Source organism: Gavialis gangeticus, unplaced genomic scaffold (genome assembly GCF_001723915.1).
Source record: "Gavialis gangeticus isolate Ggan-Ray unplaced genomic scaffold, GavGan_comp1, whole genome shotgun sequence".
NCBI classification, from domain to species: Eukaryota; Metazoa; Chordata; order Crocodylia; family Gavialidae; genus Gavialis; species Gavialis gangeticus.
In genome coordinates, this window is record NW_017729028.1 from 28366149 (window position 1) to 28377084 (window position 10936).

At 63.5% G+C, this 10936-nt stretch overlaps 1 protein-coding gene and 1 long non-coding RNA gene across 2 annotated transcripts in view; one reads left to right on the forward strand and one right to left on the reverse strand.

Annotated features, from left to right (window-relative positions):
- MPV17 (MPV17, mitochondrial inner membrane protein) overlaps positions 1-10884 on the forward strand; it is an 11229-nt gene extending 345 nt beyond the window's left edge. Inside the window, exons 2-6 of the mRNA XM_019520863.1 lie at positions 6867-6982; positions 8062-8154; positions 8929-9024; positions 10192-10224; positions 10605-10884. Coding sequence (XP_019376408.1) covers positions 6875-6982; positions 8062-8154; positions 8929-9024; positions 10192-10224; positions 10605-10709 — 435 coding nt within the window. The 5' untranslated portion in view covers positions 6867-6874 and the 3' untranslated portion in view covers positions 10710-10884. The remainder of the gene's footprint in view (positions 1-6866; positions 6983-8061; positions 8155-8928; positions 9025-10191; positions 10225-10604) is intronic.
- Positions 2056-3907, reverse strand: LOC109300221. Its single transcript, XR_002098162.1, has 3 exons — positions 2640-3907; positions 2220-2222; positions 2056-2161 (listed from the first exon to the last, which is right to left on the reverse strand). It is a non-coding gene; the product is annotated as an uncharacterized LOC109300221 (long non-coding RNA).
- Positions 10885-10936: the final 52 nt, after the last annotated feature.

A 10936-nucleotide genomic window follows, 5' to 3' on the forward strand; every position in this document is an offset into this window, starting at 1 on the left:
CGGGCCCGCGCCACGTGCGTGTCCCCGCCCCACGTGCGTGTCCGGGCCCGGGGCGGGGGGCGGCGCAGACCGCGGCACTGCCCTTCCCGGCGGCTGCGAGTCCCACGAGGTCCTCCCCCCCACACCCAGTTTGTGATTTCCAGGGCGCGGGGCAGGGGCGGCTGCCCGCCGCCCGGAGCTGGTACTGAGCCCCTGGGGTAGTTGTACTGCCCAGGCCTGGGCTCCCCAGGCTCCTGCGGCTCCCTCAGTCCCTGCCCTGCGGGCAGACGATTGGGCTCCCCTGGCTCTGGCGCCTGCTGACAAGAACCGGGCCCTCGGTTCCCCTCCTGCTGCTTAGGTCCGGGCGCGTAGGTGCTGGAACGGGCTGGTGCAGATTCATTCTGGTAACTGCCTCGGGTGGTCAATACCAGCAGTGTTTGGAGAGGCCCAAGGGGTCAAACCCACCTGGGGAGGGGTGCAGGAGCCACCAGCGGGTGGGAGGTGTAGTGGGGCTCCAGGTGTGAGCTCAGGGGCCAAGGGTGCCTGGTGCTGCCCAGCCCCAGAACTAGACCTAAGGTTCCTGGGTACCGCATCTGGTCTGACACCCCCGTCCTCTCTCGAGAAGCCGGCAGCCGCAAAGGGCTCGGGGAGGGCTGAGAGGGCCTGAACCCATGGGGCTCAGAGGAGGCATAGGGGGGATGTGCTACCAGCCAGGCTCGTGCTAGCTGCTCTCCAGCCCACCCTGGGCTCCGCGATGTAAGTGCCTCACATCTGCCCAGGGAGCTGCTGGACCTTCTTCTCGCTGGGTTGGGGCCTGTGCAGGGAGCAGAACAGCCCTGCCCTGCTGCAGGATGTTATGCCACTGATTTTTGGCCAGAGCCCTCATGGGCGGCGAGACAGCAGCAGCCCAGGGGGAGCTCTGGGCTCGGCACAGGGCACCTGGGTTCTGTCCCTAACTCAGTCACAGGCTGGCTGGGGGACCCCTTCCTCCACTGGGACCAGGAACGCAGGGCAGCCCCTCTGGTAGTGTGTCTGCAGTGGCCACGTGATGGGGCCATGCCCCACGGTAGATGAGTCACCCAGGTGACCTCTGCAAGCTGTGGATGGTTGGGCTGATCCCAGCCCCATGCGCAGGTGGGTGTAGGTTCCCAAGGAGTTTTCCTGCCCCTGAACTAGCCAACACAGGAAGCGGGGCCACCTGTGACCCCCGTGCCTGGGCCCCTGTCCCACACACCTGGGCAGGAAGCCCCGATGCTGGGCCCTGCCCTCACACATGAAGCTGTGTGCTGAGCAGAGCATGGCACACATGTCCGTGAGCACCTCCTGTGGGTGGGGCCTGCTGATGGCTCTCAGCCCCCACACTCAGCACCCTGCCGGACCAATTTAATCTCCTTAAAAGGGTTGTCATCTTGCCACTTGCCCAGAAGGTGGAATAAATCGTGGTGCTGGCACAGGGCCAGGTGTGCCAGCCCAATCACGCAAATGTCTCCACCAGTCTCAAGGACACAGTGCCCCCTCCCAGGCCCCCCTCCCCCACACTGCTATCAGCTCATTCGCCCCCTGGGAGGCACAGCCCTGGGGAGAGCAGCTGGCCTCAGGTGCCCAGGTCCCACCCTTGGAGCTGGCTGGAGCTGGGGCCAGGCCCGTGGGGTCAGAGGGAGGTGCCTGCACTCTTTGTGGGCAACGGGAAGACCGTGCCTGGCGGTAGAGGTGAGCATGCAGCTTGTGGGGTTGCTGTAGTGCACCAACCAGCTGTGGTGCATGCCACCAGCCTGGATGCGCTCCCTGCCCCACTGCATGGAGCAAGCGTGGGCTCGTGACAGCGTATTGTGCACATGCCAGCTCCTTCCCTGCAGCAGCCCACTGTGACGGGCATCTGCTCCTTCACCCAGCCTGGTGGTAGCTTCTTGACCATGGGTTTGCCTGTTTTGTCCACGTGTGCCTGTGTGGGGCTTGCAGGGCCCTCTGCAGGCCCAGGTGAGGCACAGGGAGTGGGGGGCATCAGGGCTGTCTGCAACGTGGTGCCCTAGATGTGAGGCCACCAGCACAGTCATCCCTAGCGCCTGCACCTGAGCCCCCACTGCAACCAGGAGTGCCCTGCCCTGAGGAACACTCCTGCTGCCAGGCAAAGCTGTTCAGCTTTGGCCTCGGGCAGGTCTGGCAGTAGCCTGTCTGTGTGGGTCTCATAGTTTCATAGTTTCTAGGGTCAGAAGGGACCTGAGAAGATCATCTAGTCCGACCCCCTGCCATGGCAGGAAAGAGTACTGTGGTCAAACGACCCCAGCAAGGTGTTCATCCAGCCTCCTCTTCAACACCCCCAGGGTAGGAGCCAGCACCACTTCTCTTGGAAGTTGGTTCCAGATCCTAGCCACCCTGACCATGAAGTAGCACCTCCTGATATCTAGCCTAAATCTACCCTCTGCCAGCTTGTGACCGTTATTCCTGGTCACTCCTGGCAGTGCTCGGGGAACAGGGACTTCCCTAATGCCTGCTGGTCCCCTCTGACTAGTTTGTAACAGGCCACTAGATCCCCCCTCAGCCTTCTCTTGTGGAGGCTGAACAGGTACAGATCCTGTAGCCTCTCCTCGTAGGGCCTGCCCTGCTGCCCCCTGATCATGCGAGTGGCCTCCTCTGGACCCTCTCCATGTTGTCCACATCACAGGTGCAGTGGTTATGCAGGGCCCGAGCAGAGCTGCAGGCACTCGCTGTTGCAGTTGTGTCCTAATTCCCGTGGCCTAGGGCATACAGTGCCTCTCACCTGGCCTCAGGTTGTGGAGCTCCTTGTGCCTGCCCTGTTCACCAGGCTACCTTGCCCTCCTGGGGCCCATCCCCCAGCACCTGGGCTGCTGCTGCCAGCCATCTCTTGGGCTAGGCCATGGGACGATGTCACTGCGTCTCTGGGGCTCAGGATCCTGGGTGTGACTGGAGGGGGCTTGGGCATTGCATAGCCCCACTGTTGCCTAGAGACAGACCACGATGCTCCTGACCCAGTGCAGGCCCTTGCCCACACAACTTGGACCTGGCCCTGGCAAGGAGCCTGCAAAGCCCTGGGCAGCTGGTCTCGTTGACCTGTGGCTCTGACGTGAGGGAGACCTGGCCCTCTGCATGCTGGGTGCCAGCAGCGCAGAGGAGCCCCTGCACCTGTCCCTGATCATGGGGGGCGGCTCTGGCAGCCACAGGAGCAGGTTCTGCAAGACACAGCTGCACTGCAGAAATTCTCCTGCCTCTGCAGAGCGTCTAGCTCTTGGAAGCAGACGCCTGTGCCTGGGACCATGGCTTTGTGCTGTGGACTGTGCAGGCTTCTGTTGTGGGGGAGGCAGGCAGTGGGGCCTCCCTGCCAGGGGCTGTCCCTTCTGCCCCAGGCTGCCAGGCTGGCCTGGGGCAGGTCTGATGTGCAGGTGGCTGGAGGCTCCATCTCTTCCCTTTGTGGACAGCCCTGGCTGTATGGGAGCTTCCTACCCCATGGGCTGCTTCTGCCATGGGCACGCAGAGGGTGTGGGTACCATGTAGTCCTTGGACCCCAGGCCTGGCTTACGGTGCAGCACCTTCTCCCTTGCGGTTTCCCGGGACCCTGGTGAAGGCACGGTAGAGCTGCTGGCTCTCCCTTGTCCTGCCTGAGACCCTGGGCTGTGGCACTTGTTCCATGGCCACCCAGGTCCTGTCCTAGCCAATGTGGGCACAGAGCGCTGCCAGCCTTGTGAGCTTGCAGAACCAGCTGCACCCAGAGCAGGGCTGTCCAAGACCCCTTGCTGTCACCATATGCGGCTGGCCCTGTCTTACCTGCTGGGCGCTGTGGGGCTGGTGCCCAGAGAGATGCCTGGATATGGGGGCTTGGGGGGAGCTAGTAGGTGGTAGCTAACCCAGGGGCTACAGCAGAGACCAGCAGAGCTGTGCCAGGCAATCACGGTGGGCGCTGACCACGTGCCAGCACATTCATAGATTTCATAGACATTAGGGCTAGAAGGGACCTCGGAAGATCATCGAGTCCAGCCCCCTGCCCAAAGGGCAGGAAGTCAGCTGAGGTCATAGGATCCCATAAGCTGCGGTCATAGGATCCCAAAATTGCCAGTGTCCTCTGGTGACCTGGTTCAGCCTGCGCCCAGGGCAGGCATCTCAGTCCCTGCGTCCTGCAGCAGCAGGGCCGGCAGGCCAGAGAGGAGGTGCAGGGGTGCTTCAATGTGTGTCTCGGGTGGGGAGTGGAGCAGCTGGGGAAGGCGGTGTGGGGAGCAGCCCATGGCTGTAGCCATGACCTTGTGGCTATGCCAGTGCGAGCAGCCGTGGCGTTCCTGGTGAGGGCAATCTGCAAATGGACAGTGGATGATGATCTAATCGCGCCTGCATGCACCACAGACACCGTGGCCTACTTAAACTTGGGCTGTTTCCAGGCCCGAGGCCAGAATGAGAAGCAGCCGCGGCTCCGCCAGGCGCTGCCCTGAGCCAAGTGGGCCCCACGCACCTGGGCAGGGCCCCCACACTCCCCAGGAAGCTGCAGAGTCTGTCCTGCCCCTGCCTGCTCTACCTGGGATATCTACCCTTGGACTCAGCACCCAGGGAAGCCTTGGCGATCTTCATGCCCTGGCTGTGACCTGGGCACAGCCAGCAGGGCAGCAGAGGCATCCCTCCCGGTCCCGCCAGCCGCCTGCCGGGCACTGCAGCACAGGGAGTAGAGCCCCTGCAGCCCCAGGCTGCCTCACATCCCTCGTTCACAGGCCGCAGCTTGGCCTGTTGCTCTTGGCAGCCGCTACGCTGGCTACTGTTCTGCCCCAAGCTGGGGCTGCCCCATGAAGCAGCTTGTGGCCATAGATGCCATGCTGAGATGGGTTGGCTCTGTGCGTGGGGGCTGGGCCCACAGTTCTCCTGCCCCATGGGTGTAGCCCCCGACCTTCCCACTGCCACTGAGCCCATGCTCCAGCCCCCCGGCCCTGTGTCCATCGCACAGGGAAATCAATCAGGGCTAATGGCCGACTCGCCTGGGCAATCCCTGTGCAGGGGGCGGGGGGTTGGCATTGGCCCAGGTGTGAGCGAGTGGTGAAGTCACCGCGGCGCGGGACATCCATCTCCACACAGGGGACGCAGGCGCCTCCTGGCACTGGCCCCGTATGTCCGTCACGCCTGGCAGGCAGCCCCATCTGCCTGCCTGCCCTTGCCATGAATGAGGCGGGCACGGCTGCAGCGTTCTCAATGAGTGTGGGATGCAGCCTGCTCACGGCCTCAGGAGCACTGCCATGGCCTGTGACAGCTTGTGGCTGGGTGCCCCCACAGGCTTGCATGTCCCCCTACCCCATGGGTGGTCGTGCTGGGGAAGCCTCCTGCCTTCCCTGGCTAGTGCTGGCCAGGGCCCTGGCAGCTTCTCTGGTAAGCAGCCCCTCCCCCCCAATCCGTTCCCCCTTCTCCACTCCCTGCAGCTGCCACCTCTGTCCTGCATGGGAGGCTGGCGTGGGCCCTGCCATGCCTGCGCCCTTTGCTCTGGCTCCAGTGTCCAGCTCCCCGGAGCCTCATTCCCTGCTCCCCATAGGATGAGGCTCTGGGGAGTGCCTTGGGCCTGCATTGCTCCCTCTGAAGCTGGGGGTGGGCATTAGCCCAGCCTGGTGCCCTGTTGGGCCCCTGCAGCCCAGACACCTGGGTTCCATGGCTGGCTCCCCCACATTGACTTGTGGCTGTTCCAGCTCCTGTGGCTCATTTCCCCTCTCCCACCCTGGGCACAGAGCTGCTCCTCCTGTGACAAAGCTGGCGGGGGGGTCTACAGGTGTCCCCTCCCAGTTGGTGCCCAGGGCTAGTGCCCTGCTCACCCTGACCTTGCCATTGCTTACTGTCCCCAGAGACCTGGGGGAGCAGCTAAGGACTTCCCACCTGCTTTCCTGGGGGTCCCTGGGCTCATAGGCCAGCTTCTTTAGTGGCTTCTTTTCTATTGTGGCCACAGTCAACAGACAAGTGGTGACGTCACTCCTGCCAACAGGTGCCGACTCCTGTCAGGGCATGGGGCTAGGTATCACCAGCTCTGGAAAAGGCAGTCAGTGCAGGCACCAGCAGCAGCAGTGACCTCTCTGAGACGGGGTCATGTTCCTAAAGCCAAACGACAACCGGCCTGGACTGCGCCAGTGCCAGCTCAGCCCGTACGAGCACCCGCGCCAGTGTGTGACGTCAGCAGCTGCTGGCACAGGAATGCTGCATTGGCGGCTGCTTGCACCTGGCTGGGCCTAGTCCTGTGGCTCCTGGCTGGCTTGGTGAGGGCCCAACCAGGCTCCAGTGGGCCCAGCTCCCTAAATCCCTTCGGGCCTGGTGAGGACCCACTGGGCCTGACTCCAGTTTAGGCCCCTCCTGGGCTCAGCTTGGCAAGGGTGCAGCCAGGCCTCCCTGGGCCCAGCCCCCTGGTACCCCTCCAGCTTGGTGAGGCACCTTGCAGGGCTGCTGGAGCAGTGTGATACTTCCGAGGGCACAGACCCCTGAGCAGATCAGCCTGCTGGCACCCAGCCCAGCCTCTTCTGCTGGGCTCAGGAAAAGCTCTGCTATCCCCTGTGCAACCCATGGCAACTGAATGGTGACAAAGGACTCCTGACTGCTGGGTCCTGGGCAAGACTGATTCAGGCTCTGCTGCAGCACTGGATGGGTGTCTAAGGGGCTAGACAGTCCCTGGGCATGGAAGTTGTCCACTGCTCTCGCAAGTGGCCAGGTGCTGGCAGGGCTGACCCAGCTGCAGGTCTGGCCTGGGTACCTGCCTGTGGGCCCCACCAGCTGGTCTCCAAGGTGCTAAGTCACGCTGTGCCAGTGGCACTGGGTTCACCTGCCTTTGGTGTCTGGTGCTGCCATGGTCTGGCCCAGCCTGGCAGTTCCCTGGAGGGGCAAGTGGGCACAGCCCTGTCTCATCACTGTGTCCATGCTCTGCCCAGGGGCCCTGATGGGCATTGGAGATGTGGTCTCTCAGCAGCTGGTAGAGCAGAAAGGCCTGAGGGGGCACAGTGGCCGCAGGACCCTGAGGATGATGACAATCGGCTTCTGCTTTGTGGTGAGTGCCCAACCCAGCCTCACCTGGGCCTCACAGTGCCACCCTGTGCAGAGCTGTGGCCAAAGACCCCACCAGGGCTTTGGGACCAGAGCCTCTGGCATGGGCTCTGCCAGGCTTGAGCAGGTGAGGGGGACAAGTGAAGTCTCTAGGGCTAGGGAGGGGTCCATGCCTCTTGCTGTCCACTGGCATGGGGCAGTGACATATCTCCTGCAGCCGGCCCCTGTGCCAGGCACTGACCAGAGAGAGGCCTATGCAAGAAGCTTGCTCCCTGCTGTGCCACTCAGACACCTGGCAGCCTTGTTCCTTGGGGCTGGAACAGCTCCCAGCTTTATTCTGGGAGCCTGGGCCAGCCAGCCACAGCCATGGGCAGTGCTAGCCGCTGTGGGTGCCCCGGTCCCCACCCCACTCCCTGTTCCTGCCAGGCAGCAGCTCCAGTGCTGAGTTTGGCTCTTTCTGGCTCCCAGCTGCTCCCACTTCACCCTGCTGCCCTGGGGCTCTGCACCGGGAGCTGCCTGCCTGCCCCGTCTTGCTGTGGCGCTCCCCAGCCCCCTGCCTTTGCAGTAGTGAGTGGCTGGGAGCAGTGCTAGCCAGGCAGCCTCTGCCCCTTCCTGCTCCCAAGACCCCTATCCCCAGGACAGTGCCCCCACTGCGGACAGGCGTATGGGGCAGGCAGCACCTGTGGGATCCAGCTGGGTGGCTGGGGCAGGGCCACATTGCCAGGGCACAGAGCACGCTGGAGCCACCAGCCACAACTAGAGGAGCCAGGGACCAGGGTACCCAGTACACAGCTTAAAAGCTACATCCCTTCAGCAGGGCCCTGCCATGGGGCAGGACAGGAACCAGCTGGAGGGAGTGTGTGGGGGGTACCCTCTGGCTGCCCCTAGGGACCATCCTGCTGCAGAGGCTGCTTGCCCTGGCTGTGCCCATGGCAGGGCCTGGCCCTCCATCCACAGGCCCTGGCTGTAGCACCAGGAGCCATAAGTGCAGACAGGAGCACATGGGGCAAGCTGGTGCCCTCCCCTGCCCCGTGGCAGTGGTGCAAGCACTGGTGGAGCCCACTGACCCCCAGCTCCCCACAGGGCCCTGTGCTGGGAGGCTGGTACAGGCTGTTGGATCGGCTTGTCCTTGGCAGCACAAAGACAGTGGCTGTGAAGAAGATGGTGCTGGACCAGGTGGGTGCTGCCTTCATGGGGAGGGGCAGGGCTGGTATGCATGGGGCAGGGGTGGGCATTGCTGTGACCTGTGTATGCAGGTGCCAGGTGTCCTCTGGGCTTGGGCAGGGCCCAGCCTCAGTCCCCTGCTGTGAGCCTCACAGCCCCCCTGGCACTGGGGGCATCAGTTCCCTGTGGTTCAAATACTCAGCACAGCAGGTCTTGCAGTCACTTCTGGTCTGGCCAAGTCCTTGGGGCTGTGCTGAGGGCAGAGGACTGGACCCAGCCCTTTTCCATTCAGCCCCACAGGTGCTGTGGCTGGGTGGCCGCAATGCCCTGCCCATCCCTGTCCTCTGTAGGGGCAGCCCAAGTGCTGTGGGGCCATTTCCTGCCCTTGGCAATGCACGTCCTATCCCCACAGAGTGCTGGGAAGACCCCAGTGGGAGTAAGGGGGAGTGTCAGCAGAGGCAGCCCTTGGCCCCACAGCAGCAGGGGCAGGTGCTGGGCACTGGTCCCATGGGTGAGGGTGCATCAGGCACTGTTGTTGACTGCATCCCAAAGTCATTTCCATGACGGCTCAGGCCTCCAGGTCTCCCAAAACCGATGCAAGCAACTCTGCTAGGGCTAATGAGCCACGTGCTTAGCCTGAGGCAGCCTGGACCCACCCCCTCACTCCCACCCCGCCACCCCAGTGCTCCACGGATCCCCATTACCCATCTGTAGGGGGTGGGGGCCAGGGCACAGGGATGCTCTGGGCCAGCCCTGCCCTGTGGCACTCACCCACTTCCCCCACAGGTTGGCTTCGCCCCTATCTTCCTCGGCAGCTTCCTTGCCATCGCTGGCGCGGTCAACAGTCTGTCTGCAAAAGAGAACTGGGAAAAGATCCAGCGGGTAAGTCCCTGGGGCTGTGCTGGGGGCAGAAGGCTGGGGCCAGCGCCTTTGCATTCAGCCCCACAGGTGCTGAGGCTGGGTGGCCACAGTGCCCTGTCCATCCGTCCTCTATAGAAGCAGCCTGACCGCTGCAAGGCCATTCCCTGACCTTGGCAACGCGGACCGGGAGGCCCCAGTGGAGGTAATGGGGAGGCTCAGCAGGGGCAGGTGCTGGGCACAGGTCCCATGGGTGAGGGTGCGCCAGGCACTGCTGTTGGCTGCCTCTCCCAAAACCATTACCCTGATGGCTCAGGCCTCCAGGTCTCCCAAAACCAACGCAAGCGGCTGAGTCAGTGAGTCTGGGCGTGATTCACGGCGGGAACAGGTGACCCTGGTGTGAGTCACAGGACCGACTGTCTGTCCCTCCTGGCATGGCGGGAGAGCGGGCCTCCCTGCCTGCACCCTACAGCCCAGCACCCCCAGTGGAGTGGACTGCCCCCAACCTGCCCTGCCAGGACAGCATCCCCTTTGGCTGCTGCAGCAGGCAGGCAATGGGTATCAGCCCCCTGTCTGGCTGCGGGCTAGTGAGCACGGCTACCCAGGGCACTTGTCCACTGAGAGCTGTGGGCAGAGTCCCCATGTCCCCAGGGGGCCCTGCCACTCCTACAGGCACTTGCTGGCAGTGTGGGGGAGCAGAGGTCTTGCCTGCTGCACAGAGCAGCCAGACCTGCGGGCAGATGGGCTGCCTCGCATCAGGGTTGCAGGGTTAGGGCGGTCCATCTTTACCCCCTGCCCTGGGGCATGATCCTCTGGGGCTGGGCTGTGCTGGGCTGGACAGGGGACTTCAGGGCAGAGCATCCCCCGCACCCAGGTCTAATCACGGCCCCCAGGTGCCAGGTACTTGGGAATGAACCCTTCTTGCCCATGGCTCTTCCATCCCCATCCAGAACTCAGACCTAGGTACCGAGAGCTGGGGGCTTGGCCCACACAGCACAGGGGGTCGGGGGCACTTTGCTTGCCACAAGCTGAGTGGCTGCTGCAGCCACATCCTAAGCAACCATTCATCAGGGACTATAGCAGGAACCTGCATCCCCCACATGACCTCCGCAGGTCCCTGGCCTTGGGCCCAAGAGGGGTGGGGCTCGCCCAAGGGGCCACGAGCACTGACCAGGCCTTCTCTGCCTGCAGGACTATGCTGATGCCCTTGTCACCAACTACTATGTAAGTGCCTGAGGGAGGGGAGGGGGGCTGCGCCCAGGTGATCATGGAACAAGCGCTTAGACCTGCACAGCAGGAGACTGAAAGCTCTGCCCCCACTGGTGCATACTGGTTTCCAGTGGGCTGGCAGTGCACCCCCTGCACTATCACATGCAAGGCCCAGCCCACCTTGGGGCTCATGCTTAGGCATGAGGTCTCCCAGCAGAAGCCTGCAGTGGGCTTTCCCCAAATCTGGTGGGAGGCCCAAAGAGGTAGGGTAGGAGCCAGTGCTGGGGTGGGGGAAATGGGCAGGAGGGGAAGGGTACATGGCCGCAGCACTGCCCCAGGGCCCTGGGGTAGGGCAAAGGCCTCCGTGCCCCTCAACCGCTATGCCTCTCCCCCAGATCTGGCCGGCAGTGCAGGTTGCCAACTTCTACTTCATCCCCCTGAACTACAGGTATGAGCAGGTCACACTGCACCCTCCCACTGCTAGCCCAGCACCCTCCTAGCCCAGGTGCCTTCCTCTTCCTGCACCCCCTGGCCCTGTCCAGGCCTCCAGGCAGAACAACCCCACGCATCCTGCTCCCCTACCCAGCCCAAACACCCCAGCATGCCTTGTACCCCATGCAAGTCCCCCCACACCTGCCCCTCCTTCCACTGGCCCAACACTTCCCAGCTGCCTCTGTGCCCCTGGGCTCCGGCACCATGACCCTTGGGCCATTGCTCCATGGACCCC